At 39.6% G+C, this 21612-nt stretch overlaps 1 protein-coding gene across 3 annotated transcripts in view; it reads left to right on the top strand.

The window, feature by feature from the left end:
• The window catches only part of GRB10 (growth factor receptor bound protein 10), a 144165-nt gene that overhangs the window by 79771 nt on the left and 42782 nt on the right, over positions 1-21612 (top strand). For all 3 annotated transcript variants that reach the window (XM_041714656.2, XM_030265742.4, XM_002192039.7), the window contains exons 4-5: positions 8527-8743; positions 11429-11570. In XM_041714656.2, the coding sequence (XP_041570590.1) occupies positions 8527-8743; positions 11429-11570 (359 nt within the window). The remainder of the gene's footprint in view (positions 1-8526; positions 8744-11428; positions 11571-21612) is intronic.

The raw sequence follows: 21612 nt of genomic DNA, 5'->3' as shown, positions 1-21612 counted from the left end.
GCCATCTGACAGTATTTCAATTCCCCTATTCACTGCCACCCAGTGTTGTGCTTCTTCAGCTCTGACTTGTAAGTTCCTTGATGGCTCAGTAGATTAATATGAGTTTGCCACTTGTCTGAACAGTTCCAGTGGATTTTCTGTTTGTTTTGTATGGGCTGCACAGGCCAGGAGCCCTTCTGCTGCCCAGGTGTTCCACACACACATCTTCTTGAAGGATAACTGACAATCTGTGTATTATCATCATTGTGGGATATATTCACAGGACTTGCTTTCTCAGTTTTGCAGTTGAGATAATGTATCAAGTGTGGGGCACCCAGTTAACCTCACCTGGAAAATAAGACTTGAATGGAGAATCCCTGGGGTCAGTTGATCTGTCTGTGTCTCGTGTTCACTCTTTCTTTTCTTTCTTGTCCTGAGTTAAGGGTGGGCCACAACAAGGCTCTAGGTTCATGACTGCCACTCACAAAGTTTTGACTTGAGCTTTAGCTTTCCTTCTGTTCCTGTCTCCTTTTGGGCCAGGAAAATCCATCTGGCCTGTGCACTCTGTGATGTATTGCAGCTTTCACCAATGTAACCGCTCTGTCCTTGAGGGTTTTTTGAGGATTGGTCTACTCTGACCCCAGGTTTGGCAATTGAAAGAATATCCCATTCTGCCTTCTATGGTGCTCCTAGTGTCTGGGTAACTAAGTCTGGTTTGGGTTTTCTTTGTCTTGATAAACCCAAAGAAAGAAATGCTTTCTTTTTAAAGGTCTTTATCAGTCTTTGTCTTAAATCGATGAATTAAAAGCAGGTGACACAAGAAAAATGTACAGGAAAACCACTGAACCTCATGTTCATGGAAAAAAACCCGCAGATGTTACCAGTTACTTGAAAATTAATCTTTTCACTGGATTTTGTAATCTGCTTGAGAATTATGGTTTCCCGGAGTCAACTTAATCTGCTGTTCTGCTTAAGTGATGTGCTTACTCAATAGTTACTATACAGCCGTGGTTGTGCAGGCACTGGCCTACGAAGAGGGTTTTGAAAGGCTGATTGCTGTCATCAGCGATAGCTGGATGAGGGTGTGCTCACCCAGCAGGAGGTGGGCAGTTCCAGTGTACAGTGACAGAGGATCAGCTGCTGTCCTGTTTGACTTTGGGTTCAAACTTTGACCTGATGCTCTTTTAGGAAGGGAGGTATGCTTCCTTCCTTTTTTTTTTTTTTTCCCAAAGTTACAAATTTCCTTTGAGAAAATGGGTATCAGGAATTCTGTTTTCTAAATGGTCCATGTGAGTCTGGAAAAGGGACTGGCCGTGATTTACATATTTTAATCTTATCTCTTACAGTTGGAACATGGGCAGTCAGAATTCTAGATGGTTTAGATGTTTTCCTTGGATTTCAAGCCCCTCTCATACTGATGCCATTAGTGCTTCAACGCTTGTGTGTGCAGTAGAGTCTAACAAGAGTTTAGCAGTGGTGGTGGTGGTGATATCCACCTACAGCAATTGTCTGTCAAGGCAACCAATATCCATCCACTCCACAAAAGCACCAACCTGACTCTGCAGTCCATGGGTTAGAAATGGGAGCATGTAGAGTGGGAAGTGCTTCTGAATGTTATGTGAATTAATTGCAGCACCATCAAAGGGCAAAACCAGTAAAATCTCCATCAGAGACATGCTTTGCCTTAGTTTATCCTCGTAATTAACAAATAAACCCTCCTTGTCCACCGTTCCCTCCCTCAAATACCTAGATTTCATCATCTTCACTTTTTGGGATGTCAGGCATTAGGTGTGAACTGGACAAAACCAGAATTTTTAATTTTTTAGCCTTCCATCTTTTTATATCAGAATTCCTAAAACTCATTTCACCTGCTAAGCCAAGTGTACAACTTCATTCCTTCCTGCTGCAGGGCACCTATAGCCAGTTGCTCCTGTTACTCACTGAAGCTTTGTTTTTTTATGAGCACCTTTCATATGTAGCTTATTCCTATAGTTGTTACCTAGCAACATTAACTTTGTTCAATTTCATTTGTTTTCTATTTCAAGAGATCTAGAGATCTATCAGGTGTGTTTTGAGAACATATCTGGAGTCCAACAATGAACGTTTAGAAAAGAGGTGTGAAATAATAAAGAGAGTTCTCTCTAGCACCTGTAATTCATGTATGTATGCTTGGTGTTAGCCATCACAGTCATACTGGCAGAAATGGGAATAGATGTGTGTGGCATTTAAAAATCACCTGGAGAATACTGGAGCAGTTACAAGTTCACCGTTGATTTCTCTGTGTGGTTCTCTGGTCTCAGTGTGCTCAAAGATGCCTATCTCAATTTCATGCTCTTTTACCAACCAGCATCTCTGTTTCTTACCCTTCTCTCCATGGCATGGTCCATTTAGCATTTTGAAAGCTACACATGCACTGATGTGACATTTTGTAGGCCAGCAGCTGTAGTTACAGTACAAAATAGAGGATTTCACTTATCTGAATAACATTAGAATGCAATAAAAGGCGTGCAGAGGCCCATAAGGAAACTTACAGGCCACATAAAGTTTTGGGGTTCAGGCTTGTAATTTTTAATTCAGACTGTGGCTGCTCTGGGGTTAGTGGTGCCTCTAGGACACAAAGTTGTGTTTGTGTCTTCTGCTTTCAATTTAAATGAACAAAAAACCCTCTAAGCTTCTAATGTTCAACTGAGGCAGTCTTGATATTTTTATAATTCTGTCTGACAGCCTTCTCTGATCTGGAGAACAGTGTGAAAGCATAGGGTTTGCAAATGTTTTTTATATTGTCTTTTTGTTTCTTGTGCTAAACTTCCCATCCATATGGAGCTTTCAAGAAATCAGAAGGGGAGAGATTGAATAGAATTGGAGCTGATATTGGGAACAGAGGGTGTCATTCAGCTGTAGCATCACTGTAGAGGGCACTGTGGGGTTTAAAAAAAATTGTAAGAATCTGCTTATTATCATCCACCTTCTGTTGCATGCATCTCTCAGAGGTGTAGAAGCTGCCAAGTACTAAATACATGCATCCGTAGGGGGCTGTGGATACTGATTGTATGAAAATTGCAGATCAACTGGTGCCTGTGGCATTAGTGGAAGCTGAAACCAGACTACAGAGGGATATGAGACATTCATGTACACACAGCGAGTACAGTAACATGCTCAGAGGGAGAAAGTAATAGAGGAGTACGAGTGGACTTCTTTTTGCATCATTACAGCTGTGTGTTGTCAGTAATAGTACACTTTCAAAAAATTGTAGTGATGGAGATTTCTGAAAAGTCTTTCCAAAACGTCATTTGGACACAGTACTGGAGGGACATGCTGCAGTGCTCTTGTGCAAGGGGTGCCCTTAATATACAAGCCCTTGTAGAAGGGTTTGTATACACATCTCATGTGGTAATCCTTACCTGCATTTTTGACCCTAATACATGAGATTTACACAATGCCAAAACCTTTGCAAAGCTTAATTGCATCACCAGTACAAATCAGAATCACTTACATGCAGTTTTAGAGGATTTGAAATAGGATCTTGAGATAGATACCGCAAGTACTTCATATGCCTTTTTTTTTTCCTTTTCAACGGTACCTTTCTGTACAGTTCTTCTGTTCATTTTACTATAAATGTATTTTCCCTGTATCACCTGTGATTTACATAGTGTTTCACTGCATCATCAACACAGAATGGTAGGCTGTATGCGACTATTTGTTCCTTTTCTTTCACTGTTTCCATTAGTCTCCTTGAGAGTTAATTCACATGTGCTGGAGGAGCTGCTCACAACTTGGATATCATATTCTACTCAGTTAACTTCAGTGAAATCTTCTATTAGGTATATCTTAGCTTTTTTGTTTTGTCAAGATGGCTCTTGAATGTGCTGCTCTGAAACTCATTTTGCTGGTGTTAGGTTGTCAGATAGGAATAGGTGATCAATCTATAGCTGCTTATCTGTATCAAACACTTGTTTATAGATATGCTGTTAGGTTTCTTACATATCAGACTTAATTCCATGGCAATAGAAAAGTGCTATAGTCTTTTTATAAGTCTTTTACCTAATTCCTAGTATCTTTTACATCAGTTATCTCTGGGAACTGATACAAGGGATAATGCTGGATGATTAAATTAAAAAATGAGCAAACAGGAATGAAATTATTTATTTTTTAAAATAAAATGTTTTTATAAGTCTCTTAAATCACAACTAATTTAAGTCCTGTGATGGTTTTCAAGTGTGTTCCCTATGAACCACAGTTGACCATATATGAGAGGGAAGGGCATTTGCTGAACTGTCATTTAGAGACATTAAATGCATCCTGGTCTGTAGTCCAAATCTGAGATTCTTTCCATATTCATCTCTTTTTCAGTAAATAGAATTTCTGCAAGGCAGTGAGCCCCCTGACAGCTGTGAAAATACCTGCTTTCTTCAGGAAGCTGGCACAGCTGAAGATGAGAAGGATCATTTCAGCTTTATGTCGCTTCAGAATAAGTGGGATCCTTCTTAGTCTTGTTAGCTGAGCTTAACATGTCAAGGCCAACAATTACCAAAATAAGTAAATAAATGAGGATCTAGGGGATAGAGAAGGGCTAGAAACAGAAAGGCAAGTGGGACATGGTTAAGTACAGATTAAAGTTTGCTCAGGCCTAATTTAGGAGTTATCATCCCTCCTATGTTGTGCTCAAAAACATTAAAAAATGTATTCAAAAAGTGTTGGTTTTTTTTGTTTTTTTTTTTTTAATGGAGCATGACAGCTTACCTACCTAGCTAGCTTAACTATCTTAATACAGTTTTTGTACCAAAGTTTTCCCCTTTCTTGAATTGAACTTTTAACTCTTTTCTTGTAATTGAAATCATGATTTACTTTACCAAAAATATTACTTGCAACATCCAGTGGAGCTGGTTTCTGAACAAAGCCAAAGTTTAACAAATTGTGGGCAAAGAAACAGAAGGAAGTTCAGACATCTGCCAGTGTGTGCACTTTGGTTCTAGTTTGGGAATGAACATTGTTCACAGAAGAGTCTACAAAACTTCCAGTACCCTGTCCACCACCAGAAGTATGTCAGAGCTAGGTTTTGCAAGTGTTCTCATTTAAAAATGACAGTCAAAAGTTAAGGGCTGTTTGCATCTTTGTGCGTGGAAATGCGAAGTAGCTTCTGTGCTGTTCAGTTGAAATGGAAGAATAGACCTTGAATATCCACTTTCCTACCCCTTGATTTTATGGTAGAATTCAATACAGATTAAGGCAAATATAATTTTGTATCCCTGGAAGTGCATGTATACAAGATACTTGGGGAGCTGGAAGCTCCTCAGCTATCTGTAACTCTGGCTGCTAGATTCTTTCAGGTCAATCCCAAAACCTGTGTGTGCATACTTAGAGGACCAGCATGGTGCTGTGCTGGATCTAAGTCCAATGATTTGCAAATTTTGCTGTTAACTAGCATGCCTTCTCAAAGTCAGTTTTGTCAACATTTTTTTTTTTTCTGCACAGGGTTGTCTTGGTGGAGGCGGGATCTCACTGGTTGGTAGAGATACTTCGAAGGATTGTACTATATATTAAATACCCTTCTGAACAGTGTGCCTGCATATGTTTGAAACAGTTAGAAATCCTGTGGAGGGCTTATTTGATTTTTGTTTAGTTAAGCTCTGTGTAGAGCCATCACAGTAACATACTGGATTACTTGACAGGCTGAGACATCTGCTGGCACTTCCGAGGTGTAGGCTATGCAGTGAGGTTTCCTATTGCATCATGCTGAACTCCTTCCAAAACATAATGGTATTTAGTACTAAATGCCATTGTATAGAGATGAAACTGTACGAAATTCAAGATTGCAGGCTTTGTCTTCAAAAAGCTTAAGGATCTTAAGGATCTTTTGCTCCTGCAAAAGTTTTATAGCAAGACTGAGGGCTATTATTAACAGTGCTTCACACACAGAGAAAAGGAGCTGACAGAGGAGTGAAACCAGATTCTGGACTTCAGTGCAGCATATTATTAGGAAAACTCTATATGCACCTTGTCAAGTGCCTGTCCTGTTAGAAATTGAATTTAGGTGTGTAACTGATATACTTAAAAGCCTGCTAATGGTAATTCAATGCTTTAAACTATGTACTTGTTTTGCTTAGTGTTTTGCATGAAGTGCCTCATTTTACGCATATTAGGCTACATAGTACACCTTTGCAAGTATTTGCTTATTCAGAGATAGCTTGAGATGACTCTTAATAATTCCTCCCATGTTACAATCACCTGAAAACGTAATGATCTTGCATGCTAATAGCTTTGTCTAAATTGTTAATAAATTAGCACCCTCAGGGACCAAGCCATATGGACTTCCACTGAGTATATGCCTTGACTTTCTTCCCTTTCTGCTTTTCACCATGCTAAACAATTGCTGTTAGTTGCTGTAATTTACTCCCTGACTCTGTGGTCAGGGTCTGTCTTTTATGTCTCCTACATCCAACCCCTAAGCTTTTACTTGACAGCCATCTGACACCCTACAGCTTGGTACTTTAGATGAATGATAAAATTTAAAAGCCTTGTAATTCGGCCTCTCCCTCTTTATGCTCCTACTTCTGTGGTTCCCTTGTGATTGCTCAAGAAGTGTTTTCAATATGTCCTCTCCAAATAGGATAAAAATCTGGAGGATAGCATGAAATTTAAATTGCAGCTCTGTCTCAAAATCACTAAAAATAGCAGGAAAAATTATTGTAGACTTTGTCCAAGCAAAGCAAAGTGTAGATTGTTGAAAATGCATGAACTAGCTGACATACAGAGAAGATGCTGTAGTCTATTGAAGGTGAGTCTAATAGTAGTGTAGTAGCTGTTAAATACACAAATTCAGGGAAATTGAAAGAAGAAACCTGTTTGTGGGGTGATGTGGTGGTTTGGGTTTTTTTTTGTTGTTGTTGTTTTGCTTGGTTTTTATTTTTGGGTTTTTTTTGACGTGTTCAAACCTTGAAATCCTCTTGAGTACATTCTAAGTTAAGGCTAAGTGGCTGTTATTTTGTAGAAAAGGGCCTACTGACTTGCAGTGAGATACATAGTATTTTGGGTCACTAAATAGAGCTCAGGTGTAGGGGCATGACCAGAAACCTGTTTAATTCTGAGCAGGTCCTTTATTCACCCAGCGCTGAGAATGGAGGTCATCAGCATCTCAATACAATTGCCATGTAAGTGCCATGTTCAGATCTCATTATGGTTATCAAAGCATGTTGTTGGCAGACAGAAATTGAGTCATGCTGTTTTAGATTATATCCTCAAGAAATGTGATATTTGTACAACATCATTTATGGCATCTAAAAGAAAATAGTGCAGCTGGTTGCAAGCTGCTTCTGATGGTTCATTTGCCTAGAAAATATGGCAAAAGAATGGATAATGGAAAATACAGTGTTTTTAAGCTACAAAGCAGAGTGTGTTTGCCAGCACCATCGATTGTCTCTACTTTCCCTCCCTGTCATGAAGAGTTTTGTGAGACAGAAAGTTTGCAGGCAGCAATGGTATGTTTTGCCAGGCCAGTTGATACAGCTGGAAAATAAGGGCACAGTTTTGGCTGCACAAGGCTCTGGTCAGGAGTAGCTGTTCCGGCAGTGGCTGTGCTGTAACCAGAAGCAGATATCGATGTGTGTGTTCGTCAGCCTGCTGAACTCCTGATAGGGAGTGATGTAACTTGTGGCTAGGGAGTAATTACAGTGCTCAGCAAGAGGAGTTCAGAGAGTGGTTAGTGCAAAGGGCTTGCAGAGTTCTCTTGTCTTGCAGAGTAATTATGATTGTTAAGGAGGAATGACTGAGCACAAGTTATTTATTTACAGTGAGGTAAGGTGGCGTCTTTAGAAAGGTTGGTGCCCTTTTTAGGGACTGATGTTCCTCTAGCCAGCCATACCACACCCTTGGTTGATTTATTTTGTAGTCTTTAAGGTAGAAGTCTATCTATCACACTGCAAGAGCAAGGATACAAATAGATCTTTTTATATTAAGGTTGCTGGATTGCCCTTCAAAATACTATATCAAAAAAATACGGGAGGATTTTTAACAAGATATAGTGTTCACTTGTATAATGATGTCTTCCAGGACTGCAGCACTGTCTTATTTTTTTTTTCTTCTAAATTATTCTATCTTGTGAAGTATTTATTACAGTGTTGGACAATCTAAACTTGATACTTTGCCAAGCCAAACTGAGGTATTTGTAAGTGATACGCTTTGGAAATATATGGCAGTTCATCAGTAAGTGAAATGGTGCTTCACATTAGCATTGCCATTATTAGAAATCCCACCAAATTCTGGTTTGATACACACACACGCACACACACACTTATATATATAGTAAATACTGTAATATTTATTCTGTGTCCATAGCTTTCATCCATGGAAGACAAAACAAATGTCCATTGCTGGCTCTTACTAGTTTCTACTCTAAGAGAAATACATTATTTCTGCAATAGTAATTTACACTGTAAAAATGTATTTAAATAATTATGTTATCATTTTATTGAAACCTAGTCTTTGCTCTTGGCACATTTCCTTTGCCTGGGACTTCCAGGTGTGTTACACTGCCTTTATTTTGTCTTTCAGATGACGATGTGGACCTGGAAGCTTTGGTAAACGATATGAATTCCTCATTTGAAAGTTTATACTCTACATGCAGCATGCAGTCGGAAACCACTCCGCTTCTCCAGAATGGCCAGCTGAACCGCAGCCAGCTGCCGTCCTCGGGGCCCAGCACCCTGCAGCCCCTGTCCCCGAGGCAGAGGGTGCAGCGCTCCCAGCCAGTGCGCATCATGGCAGTCAGGTAGGGACAAGGCACTCTCCTCCTTTTCCAGAAGTTGTCATGAACTGGCTTCAAAAGGACTATATTTTAAAATAGGAGATCCACTTTGGTGAGGAGCTTAGTGTTAGACTGGACTTTTGCATTAAAAATGTACTAAGTAGGTAAAGGACATAATATTTCCCCATATTATCACCCTTTTTTTAGTCAAGGTTTGATGTTTCTGCAGTAGCTGATTTGTAGAAGTGTGTCATTGGTACCAATTGGCAGAAGCTATATCCATATTTGGATTTTTTTCCAAACTGTTAAAACAGTGCTCTCAAGTCTGGTGTCCACTGACAGCCTATAGTTTTTATTAATGTAAGAGATCATGGTGGATAGATGAGAGTATGTTCAACTACTTTTGATATACCTCTCGTCTTTGTGGAGGTTTCCTGAATAATTTAAGACCAACAAACAAAAAAAAGGAGCTCATCTTAGTTATGTATCTGTTCTTCACAGAGCACTTTCAACTCACTCACTTGAGTGCACTGTGTAAGTCATTACCAAAAGAAAGTGTTAAAGTTGTCCCCCTGTTGTAGGGCTGAAGACTGGAATTCAGGCTTCAAGTTGAAAACTCCTGGGGAGTATATAGGTGATGTACAGGTTCTTAAAATCTTTTTAGGCAGGAGGAGGAAGGGAGCTCCAGTCAATGCTGAGTGGTAAATTAATTTCTTTCCTACTAGTTAACAGTTTGTTCTTTGAAAGATCTGAAAAGTAATATTTTAAAAGAAAAATTCCAAGTGTAGAAGGGGTGGCTTCTAACTTTTAATACTGATATATTGCTTATAGGAATGGTATACTTAAGACAGGCAGCTTTTCCATTTGAATGGGTATGCAGTGCAGCTAAGTCAGCTGATGAAGTCATCAGTTCTACAGGTGTTTCACAGTTAACCTCAGATGGGGCTGTACTAGAAAATGTACTCTCTGGACTCCTATAGCTGTTGATATTTTGTAAATATCTTAGTCAAAACACTTAAATTATTTTTGGTATTTAAAAACTTAGCAACTCGTATTTTGAGAACACTCTGCCTTTTTGAAAGCTGTACTTGCATGCACGCCAGAACATCCTGTTTATCATCACCAAAGAAGTAATGGTGAAGCTTCTCATCAGGGTTATCTGGACCTATCTTGTTTGCCACCATAACAAAGTGATTGACTCTGGTCTCCTAGGAGTACAGGTTTATGTGTGTATCACTTATGAAGTAAATGATCCACTGGTAGCAGTACAGGCACAGCAGAGCACAGCACACAGAACTCCCAGCTTCAGGAAACCACACCTTTCAAATTGTATTGAGTCTGTGGGTCCACTTCTTACAGCGGAGGTCAGTAAAAAACTTGCAGTACAGCACCCTGTTGCTGTATAACATGTCTACTGGTCCGAAGAAATCTTACACTGTCCTTTACCCTGTGCTGTAGAGAATGCACACATGGGGAGCACAAAAAAAAAAAAAAATATGAAGCAGGTCAAGTAGTTGTTGGCATAGTTCATAGGTATGATTGGAATCTGCTATTTATTGCAGCCCCCCAGATCTGTAAGACTCATTCATGGAACACCAAGGCAACTAAATTACAGGACAAAGTTACCTGTGGAGCAGATTTCACAGTAGTTAAATTTTGTAATCTGCAGGTACAGGCAAAGACAATGAGAGTACCCAGAGTGGCAGATGCTGCTGTGGGCAAACCCAGCAGTTGTCTCCCAGGCAGCTCTGTTGAGGAGGCTCTGCTTGCTGAAGGCATGCAGAAAAATGAGAGCAAACTGGGTGTTAAATGATTTGCCTTTCAAATCCGGAAGTTAGTTGATTTGGAAACTTTCATGATTGCCACTAGATGGTGCCTTCTGCTTAGGCATTGAAGGGCAGCCTGCTGCAGTCAGCTAGTGCATCTTCTGTGGTGATGGCCTGGCAGCAGGGAAACCAAAAGCCATCTATGTAGTCACGAATAGGTCTTACAGCTTTTCTGGTAGGTTTTAGTTTTTCTGCAGGGGTACTATAGACTGGAATGTGAAACTCTGTTACATGTAGACTCATGAGGCGGTGGATGCAAACTTGTCTGAACAGTAACTGTGCAGCAGGCATAAGGTGGGAGGGTACAATTCCAGCTAATTGCTTATTGCTAAAGCCACGCCTTTGCCTTTGCATTTCTCAGGGAAATGCCGAGTTGCTTGGAGATAGACTCTGGTATTATAATGATGCGACAATATTGGTTTAAGTCTCAGCTTAGAGAACTCTACAGTAGGGTTGTTCATGTTTGTTTTCAAATCCACTTGGAATTTGGCTCTGAGTGACTGCCATTGTTTTCTCCTCTTTCACATTGGTTTGGAAGAGGTTTACTGACTTTCTGGCGCACACAGCTTAAGCTTGTAATCTAGTGCTTACAACAGTGAGTACAGATAGATATTTCTGTTCATTTTATTTGCACAGTTACCTCAGTTATTCACCCAAGTAATCAAATTATCAGCAACAAAACAAGCATGGATGCCTGGTCATTTTTTGCATGCAATTACCTACTTTGTGCTAGGAATTGCTGTAACTGTATAGTAGTTACCTAGAAAACTAGTAGGTTTGATTCCTTGTCTTTTGTGTCATTATCACAAACCCTGGGGGAGGAGAGCCAGGTCTAGTGATGCCAGTTTGCTCCTCTTAATGCGTAGTGTTTCTGTACTTGTAGGCGTCTTCAAGAAGAAGAACAGCAATTCCGAACATCGTCTTTGCCGGCCATCCCAAATCCCTTCCCAGAACTTTGTAGCCCTGCAAGCTCTCCAGTGTTGGCCCCTGGATCTTTACCTCAGAGTCAACCTGCTAGTAAGCATGTGAGTATGGGATGAAGCTTTGGGTCATCCATTCGCGTGCAAACCAGCAGTGGACTACTTCATTTTGAAGGCAGAAAGAAAGCTTCCAGATAAGTAAAAACACTTGTGGACTTTGTCTGTGAGTAGGGCAGCACTGGCCAAGAGAGTATCTTCAAATAGGCTTCAGACATTATTTAAAAGGTTTGTAGAAAAGATGTGTAAAAATGAAGTAAGCCTCTTTCAGATAAATGCATGTTGTGAATAGAGCAGTAATGCTTAATATCCTTCAGATTTTGTTATTCAGTCTAAAGATGTACTAATTCTGAAGTCAAGTTAATTATCTTAGAGTTGGATGAGGATCTGTGCCTTTTATACTGCATATTCTAGGTGTCACAAAAACACTGAACAGCTGAATTCTTTAAAGACATGGTGGTGCTTTGTTTGCTGTTTTTCATGAAGCTGCTCAAAAAGCAAGGGTGTTCTTAGAGCTTGTAACTAGGCACAGCTCACTGTAATGGAATTTAAGGGGAAGGTTGTCCCATGGAAAGCTGGTGGAGTAATTTTCTGGGTTCTTAGCAGTTAAAATAGCCCAGTCTGAGCTTTCATGTGGTCCAGAGCAGTAACTTCAGCAACACAGCAGTATTTCTTCTCTGTCCTACTCTACTCTATAAGAAACAATAATCTTGTTTTGTATCATTCCTCAAGCACACTTGAAGACTAAAGCTGGGCTCAAAAACCTTTATTTTGTAAGCTGTGCTGACCTGCATGGGAATGAAAAGATGAGTTACTCTGGCTATTGCTTGCAACAATTCTGTTCTTGAGTACCCAAAAATATTGAGAAGTTCTGTGTCACTGCTCCATTAGTTTGTAATTAGCTCCTACATCCTCTCTGAGAGATAAAGGGCTTGGGTACAGCTACAAGCAGGAGACCCAAATGTGTGTCTTTGCGTGTTCTGTGTTGTGTTACAACACATAAGTTTTAACACAAAACTTATGGCACAAAACTGTGCCATAAACAACTGTCCCCTTTCCTCAGAGACGGTGCATCTCCACTGCTTTTACTGTATTTCTTACACATACAAGACAGACAGATAACCAAATCACGACCTGGGAAAAAAAATGAGCCATCCCATTGGGAATTTAGCACAGGGCCCTGTCAGAGACCCAGGTACTAGCTAAGCAGAGAGGCTGTTTTGCCAAGGCAGTGACTCTGGGGAGATAAAACTGGGGCAATTTTGCCTCCTGGCACTTGCCAGCAGGACAGTAGCATAGCTGTCTTTCTGAAATAAATTTTAGTTTCTGATAAACCTGTGTTTACTCTCTCCAAATATTATCCTGGTTCAGGGGTTCTTTGCCTTTTAGCTCAATGTTTTACTAAAATTACCCAAGCCACCCTAAACTTGGGTCTGTAAAACCTTAAGGAACACTAAATGATCTGTGAGTCATTTTTTCATTGAATTCAGAAACTAGTGGTTTAACAGCAGATAAATATAAAAATAACCAGTCTTTTAATGTATGTAAGAAGGATGGCCATAAAAGCAGAATAAAAAAATCTTTTCTTTTCACAAGTTTTACCATATAATTTTTTAAAAAATTATTCTACCTCACATTAAAATTAAAATTTTTGACAAATGTTTTGAAAGCCTAAAATGAAATAATTTAGATTATATAGATATGCCTGCTGCTAAATTTTTTAATCAAAGACAATCCATTATAGTGTTAAAACCTTTTAGGGTACAAGCTGAGGAGGTAAAGCATGTTGGAAATAATGGTTTCTTTTGCAGATGCAAATACAGTGATCATTTCAGCCTGTCGACTCATTGGAGGCAGTTGAGAAACAGTGGATTGGGGTGAGGGAAGAGTAGGGAAGTGTTCTTTTCCTCTCTCTCAAAGTATTTTTCTCTCTTTAATGAAGAGTTAGAGAAACAAAACTGAAAAAAAAACTTCTATTTTTAAAGTATGAATGGTAAATAAAAGAGAGCAGGTTTGGTTTTTTCATTAAGGAAGAAAACTATCTCAATTTTAAACATGGAATGTCACTGAATAACAAAATAATCTCTCTGTTCAGTCTCCTGATTTGTTTAACTCAGTTTTAGTTCCCTTCACTAATCTGCTAAACATCATGAGTAAAAAAAATTAGCAACTCAAGAAGTGTTATACATCCTTCCAACTTCAACCCATTAAAAAATGTAGATTTTGGGAATTTGAGTAAATTATTTTATAACATGCTCTGGCTGAGAGAAATGTCTGTGAATACAATACAAACTACTGATTAACAAAATGAGTTATGAGCTTAGTTAAAGGTGTTCAATAACAAGTTTTAATACCTGGCAGTAAGGGAAAATATGTTGTGCTTTAATGAAAATATAAATACAATGTTAAATGCTAACCAAGGTAAAACATCAAGATGCTTAATTAAGGTCCTCTGCTTGCAAATTATGAACACAGATTAAAATTGGAGATGGGAATGAGCCATTCTGTTTACATGGGATATATGAGGGCCTAGTGAATTCCTTTGGTGCTTCTTGAGCATTTACAGGTAAATAAGCCAACAGCAGTTCCAGCAGCAGCGCTGCAGCTTTTGATCACACAGGGCATCACAGCACACAAGTGGGGTGGAGGAAGTGTTGCCTTTGGTCAGCTCGTATTTGTGGCACTTGAGAGGGTCTCAGGTTAATGTAGCCTTTGGGGATTTCAGAAAGTAGTGAGTGAGTATTTTGTTTGCTGACCATGTGAAACAATGGAGAGATCACTGGGAAGCTGGGGGGGGGTCTGATGACTTCATAAGAAAGGAAATGTTGGTATTGTTCCTCCTGGGACACCTCACTGCTGTTTAATAATTGTAAAATATGACTCTGTGATGATAAAATCTAGTAGTGGTTATGCAAGAGGAATTTAAAGATCCGGTCTTGTTAAACATAGAAGTGTCTCATGTCATATTGCCAAGTCTTAGGCATAAAGAAATGTTTGAACTCTGTTCAAGTTTTACTGAAAGTTATACTTTTTCCCAGTTTATTGTTTCCTGTAGGAAAAGGATGCATGTGTGAATGAAAGAGTGAGTAAAGAAGCTTTCAGGTCATAAAGCTTGAATTACATTTTTGGCTGAAAAAATGGATATTGTCTTTTCTCATGTGCAAAATTCTATTGTGTAGCTGGAGCCTGACATACAAATTTCTTGTTGATTCTGAGTCTCCTATTTTTTCATGTAGTTGCCACTGCTTTTTTAAACAAGCAGTTCACAGCATTGCTTTATGAACTACTCTGCATTTGTTTCCTACTCTTGGCTCAGCAATGAAAGATAAAAACAGTAAAGCAGTGAAAAATAACTGTAATAAACCTTTCTTACTTTTTTTGTGCTAGGTTTTTTTTTCTGTCTTGTCATGATGACAAAGCATTTTCTTTAGTGTACTCAAAAAAGTGCATTAATTCTATTTTTTAGAAAATATTTTTACGAGCTCTGTTGGGTAATGGTACTAATTTCACCACAGCAGGAAGCAGTATGCCACCTCTAGCTCTGGTGCCAGTCAGGCACTGAATACTGCTTTTAAAGCTGATGGCTGCAGCAGTGTACTGCAGCTGCCCCCCAGAAGACAGACAACAGTGGAAAATTACAGGTCTTCAGTACTAGCACAAAACTAAGCACACCTGTAGGCAAATGGGATCATCATTAATTGGGAGAAGCAATCTGGGAGGTAAAACTGGAGTGTTAGGCTTATTGAAATAATTTCAGATTTGTTTGTTAGGGTTTTTTTTTTATTATTCTGGATAATCTTCTTTGCTTTAGAAAAATAACTTAATCTTGTGGATAATTCTTTTCTGAGCGTACGAAGTTTGAGAAACTGGCACATAATTTAGTAGTCAAAGAGTCAGAAGAGAAATAACTGTGAGCTTTTAGGTTACATTTCAAAGGCTATCCTGCACTGAACAACATCCACAGTGGCAACATGTGTGCTGATAAAGGTTGTGTGACCAAACAAACCTGGTGATGGACATTCAGAAATTATTTGTAATTAAAGAGATACACGCCTCTTTGGAGTTCACCAGTATGGTCTTTATTGCAGGTCTGCAGGTGGAAATGGCCCACTTTGAGCTTAGTTTTTCAGTGAAAAATGTTATATGTTGGGTGGCTGATAGAGAACAGCGCATGGGTCTGTAAAAATTGGCACAGCTGAAGTTTTAGTGATGTAGCCAACCAGCTGGTGAGCACGTGAATGAGAAATGCCAACTGGTTGTGCTGTTGAGTCAGTAGCTACTTCAGCTGCTGGTGCGGTGAGACAGTGCAGATGTTTAGTGCTTGGAGAAACCATAATCCTTCAAGTGGAGCAAAGAACAAAGAAGTCTTAAGCCCTTGAGTTGAGAGCAGCGTTGTCTGTAAGCTTGGACAGGAGGCTGACAGGAGAGGAGCTCTCTGATCAGTGCATGCCAAATCATTCCCCTCTTCATCTGTGCCTGATTTTGTCTTCTAAGTATCACCCATCTGCCCATCACCACAGAGCCCAAAACTTCAGCAGATCTCTGAGAGCACTCCCATTTTCCATGCATAGGAAGGACAAGAAAAGGCAGGAGCAGGAAGGACATGGTCTGGGTGACACCAGGGTCATTGCAAGACTACTTGGCATTTTTCTCTTCCTATTCCTCACATCTTTGTATGTGAGGCTCATGCACACCTACAAACACAAGATCACCCCATGTCTGAAGGGGGGTAAGTGGTTGCAGGCCATGAGAAGGAACAGCTGAAAATTTTTAAGCATTGTTTGCTTAACAGGATAAATACATTTGTCTAAGAAAAATGGAGACCAGAAAATTACACCAGACCAGACCAAATATTTCTCCAAAATACTGCTAAAAACATCAGACAGCTACCTTACTGCCAGCTGAAGTCCATCTTTGTGTTGCTGGTATAAATGAAGAGCTAGTTGGTAACTTAGGTTATAATTTCTGGTTGTGTACAAATATTTTGGAAAAAGCATGCAATAATTACATGTAGGTCATTGCAATGCCACAGGATATTAGGCTTAAGTATCTTGTGTGAGTCAATGAAGCTTTCAACTGTAAAAATAGGGCAAATTTCTCACATGCCCCTTCTATACAGCCCAGGCAAACTTCCAAAAAGCAGTTTGATGTACCCAAATTATTTACTCTCTTCTAGCAAGTTAAATTCACAAATGGGTATGAATTAATGTCATTCTTTTTTCCAGATTTAGTTATCCTTCAAGGGAGCTTGTGTAAACAGACTCCTTAGTTTTTATTGTTCTAATTATATGTTATGATGCACATTTTTTTTATTTTTTTCCCCCAAAAAATTTATGTTGGCTCTTTTGAAGATGTGGATATTGATTTTCTAAAGAGAAGCTGTATAAAAATATAAACTTCTGTATAATACGGGCATTATGTACTAAGTTAGATTTTGCATGTGTCACAGCAAATTTTGTACTTGATTCTTCAGTGGAATAATCTTCAGCAACAAGACATTTTGAAAAAAAATGCTGACATCTAAGTGGGTTAACAGGGCATTACTTTGTCTAAACAGGCCAAATTTATAGCTGGATATAATCTGGGCATTTCCTTAGGTCTAAATCTAGGCATTCCCTTTGGCCCAACTGTAAAACATGGGTTTTCATGAGTATTTGCCATGGCACATCATGCTGTTTCTTTCAAATCTTTCTTTGAAGCAAGTCTCTAACACTAAGTAAATAAATTATACCTAAATTGCTCTGCGGCATGTTTAACTCAGATGCTTTTTTTTAAAGGTAGTTGCAATTGTGTTTGGAAAAAATAGGGAAAGAGCATGCCTCTGCTGCAGGGCTGTGATCTAACTGCATGAAAGCAGGCCTTTGGGTGCCCTTGTCTCGTTTGGAGTATTAACACTTTCCCAAACTAAACGAGCTAAATTTGATGGGCAGGGTAGGAATGCTGTTGCATTACTTGTTGTCTTACCTCCTCTCTCATGGAAACATGTTGCCCTAAAATCAGGGTGGGGGTGAGTTCACATCATGCTGAAAGTCGCATTTACTCATTACTGAGGAAGAGAATGATGAATATCTGAGGTCCAACAAGCTTTCTGGGCTAAGCTAAAGACCAGCAGCCCTTGGTGCTGTTGGTGCTGGTCACCAGGTGGGTCTGCAGGCTCTCCAGCTGGAGCCCTGCACGTGGCCTGCTGAGGACTGGGATCAGCATTGAGGCAAAGCTGCTGTTTCTGCTTCTTCATGCTTCTTACAGCAAGAAACTTTGTGGTAGAAAGAAATTAGTCTCTTTGTTCTTGCTTTTTTGGAAAGTGCCAAAACAGTAACAGTAGTTACAGTCCCAACATGAATTACTGGAAATATTAAGGGCATCTCATGCTCAAACCCAAGACTATGTTATTTGTTGGGGTTTTTTTGTTTCCAATGACACAAACTTGGCCCAGCTCCCAGGAGCATTTTGGCTCCCTACCAAGTGATGGTAGTGATGCTCCGGCTGTGGGGGTGTGCTGGGAGGAGGGCTGTGTGCTCAGGACCAGTGGGGAATGCACTGTCCCTCTGATGGATGGAACCCACCTGGCCCAAGCCTGCCTTGCTCCAGGTGGGCTGGTACCCCACTGGGTCTCCAGCCACACAGTAATACTTGCAGTTGTTTTAAAAAGCATTGCACAGTAATAATACTGAGCAGTCTGTAGTATTTGCACCACTAGCTGCATTGGTGTGTTCATACTACATTTTTCTGTGTGCATCTTAGTTACGTGTGCCCTTGCACATTTTGTTGCGCTTGTTGCACTTGCTGTGTTCCTCTTGTCGTATTTTATTAATGGTAGAGTAAGAGTAGAACTTTGCTGTTCTATGCTTTGATCATGAATTGACAGAATTGAGGGATATCAGGCTGAAAAGGCAGTGAAAAAGGGAAAGCATATGAGAGGAATTCTAATTTTCTTTCTGCCTAGTGCAGCAGGCAGGAATGGGTTTTGGTGTAAACTTAAGTGCAGTAGGGAATTTAAAAAAACCCAGAACTAGAATTATTCCATAAATGAATGGTTGAGATGAATCAGAGATGTCATTGTGCTGATGGCCTTTAAGGAGTCATTCAGCAAGGTAGGAATAGCCACACTGAGTCTGTGTGACATCTATACTGTCTGGACTCGAGGTGTGAGCTCAGGTCAACTTTAAACTTTTTTTCCATTTTGGATAGAATCCTTTTTGGACCTCTGCTACCCAGTGGGACTGGTGAAAGAAAGCACCAGCTCATAATTTAGAGCCTCTGGTGCATGTATCCTACGTGCACTTTGTCGCCAGAAGCTGATAGGTGAGCTGACCACAAGTCCTTCCTGAGATGAGCTGTGGCAGCTCTTGCAGAGCTGTGCTGGCACCTGCAGCTGAGCTGCTGGTGATCCTGGTGATGCTGTGGATGTATGGAGTGCAGGACTGGGAAGACACCCAAGATTTTGCTTGTTTGTTGGCACCTACTTCTAGGAATGGAAGGCAAAGCCAGTGTTTAGTTTGTTCCTTTCCAACCCATCAGCACAGCTGTTCCTTAAGTGTGAGGAGGGATGTTGTTCATTCAGAGCAGGTAAAAGGCTTCTTTGGACTTCTTTTAATTTCCTGGACAGTGACCTGTGCCCACGATTAAAGTGGAAATCTATTTGAAATGTCCATCTTCACTTAGGTGTTGTTTGTGTGTGGGTGCGTGGGGAAGAAGGAACTTGGAGTTAGTTCATTGTTTTGGTAATAGGATGTTCTTGGATTGTGCCAGAGCTTGCAGATATAGTTTTGTTCCATTTCCTAAACAGGGGGAAATGTCAGTTGGAATTTAATACCAAGTTAATTAAGTCATTGTGGGATGAGTTTCAATTCTCTGTGCTCTTGATTTATAGCCTCCTATTGCTATCAAATTCTTATTGTATTATTCTTCCTCCTAATAGGAGTGCAGAATTACTGTACTAAAAAGTGATTTTGTTTTAATAATGTAAGTACCTTCAATCTTTTCTTCAGCCTGGCTGTAATCTGAATATCATTTAAAAATTTGCATAAAAGTGAGTTTAATCTGGACTTGCTAAAGGACAAGCCATCAATGGTTCATAGAAGCTACATCTCATGTTTCTCCATTGGCATTAGGATTGCTTGTTCTCTCCCTGCTGCTGCTGGGGTTACTGGAGCTGGTTTCTCCTGCTGCATTTCAGGAAGCAACAGAATTGGAAATACTATTGTTGTGCTTTATTCCTGGGTTTTTCTGGTGTTGCTAAGGGAGAAATAAGTAGCACTCCAAAACAAAATGGATTGACTATCAGCTGAAAGTTTGGGTCCAAGATCCCATGTTGAGCATGGGATGTTTCTGGGGAATGTGAATAAAGTAGCTTTGTCACAGCAGACTTAATTCCAGTGAGATTTCATTAAAGGCAGAGAAAACACTGTTCTGTAAGTTTTTATGGGAAAATGGGGTGAAAGTGGGAGAGACCTTTAAAAGCTGCTTCTGTGTCTTACCAAACAGGTGCCACTTTATAGCATCTAGGTCTTTTTAGTTACCCCTTCCATCTGCCTACATCTCTTGTCTGGCCAGAGTGAGGAACTGCTCTGTTTTTTGGGGTTATTTAGAGATGGGCTATGAGGACACTGCTTCACCCTGCACAAACAGAGTTTACAGTGTGCATTGTCCATCCAGACATTTCATAGGAATGTTATCTATGTATCTACTGCAGAAGAAGCATTTCTTGAGTGCTGGGACTGATGCCTGTGCCTAACAGTCACCAGGGAAGGTTGGCTGTCTCACCATGTGCTGACCTTGCTCATGTTCCTCCTCTTGCCTTTTACATTCACCTTTAAATTTTTTCTTTCCTTACCATCCTTGCCACAATAGGTAATTAGAATAGGAAAAAGCTGTTAATAAGGAACAAACATTGCTCAAAAAAAACCAAACAAACAAACAAACAAAAAACACCTCAAACTGCTGGGAAAAAAAAGTGAAAACATTAATGAGAGTATTCTAAGCTAAATACCAGTGTCTGCGTAGTAAAACACCTGGATTTAATTTTACAGACAAGTCGCCCTCAGGCTTCTGCGAGTCATTTGTGAACATGTCTTTGCCTGCAAACTTTTAAGAGCAGCTACATACTCCGAAGTAACTTGCTTGTCACAGTGTTGCCGGTTACAGGTATTTTCCCTATTGCTTGCTAAAATCTACCAAAAACAAGATAACCACAATGTTTCTGGAGTTTATAAATAGCTTTACAAATGTTTTCAGCAATTTTCATTCACGAAGTACTCAGTTCTGCTGAGCCAAGCTATAGATGGGGTCTTTGATAAGCATCAGGTATCAGGTACAGAGATTCTGCATTGAAAAATACCTGTTGTGCTTCAGTTTGTGAATGCTTTTTACTAAGTTATTACAAACTCCAGAGCAGTGAAGCACATTTGAAGTGTATATATATACACATACACATATATCTATATGATTGTGTATAGGAGAAAATGAAAAGATTGCTTGCAGTACTGTCACCTTATAATGGATTTATGGGACAGCTTGAAAAGAAATAGACATTAAATATATAACGATCACTGTCCTCTTCATGAGGCAAAGAAAAGAAAGCTGATGTTACAGGAATAATAACATTTAGTCATGCAGGTAAAACCTTCTGTTTGATATTTTCCATGTGTTTTTCTGTGTTATATTCTGGTTTGTTCTGTGTAATTTTTTTCCATGTCTGACCTTTGAACCTTTTTCTTTAACAAACTAGCTTGTTAAAGCTTTGTGAAGCTCATCCAATTGAGGCTGAGCCTTGCCTCTTATTACAGTCTTGTCAAATAAGCATGCTTTAAAAGGCAGACTCAAATAATGTTTTGCTGGAAAATGCTCTTGCTGCACTTGAAGCTAATGTAATTCCATTTCTAGCATTTAAAAGGTCCTAAATATATTCAAGAATCCCTTTTGTTGTCTTCATGAGCAGTGCTGAGACTGGGTTTTACTCCTGAATGTGGATCCAGTCAATGTTTTAGGTGAAAGTTTTGATTCATGGTTTTTGATTTTCTTTGAGCATACTTACCCACCATGATTTGCATCCTAGTCTGTTTGGGGTTTTGGTTGATTTTTTGGCATTGAG

Source organism: Taeniopygia guttata, chromosome 2 (assembly GCF_048771995.1).
Source record: "Taeniopygia guttata chromosome 2, bTaeGut7.mat, whole genome shotgun sequence".
Lineage (NCBI taxonomy): Eukaryota > Metazoa > Chordata > Aves > Passeriformes > Estrildidae > Taeniopygia > Taeniopygia guttata.
The sequence above is the reverse complement of the archived record's forward strand: the minus strand, read 5'-3'. Positions and strand labels throughout refer to the sequence as shown.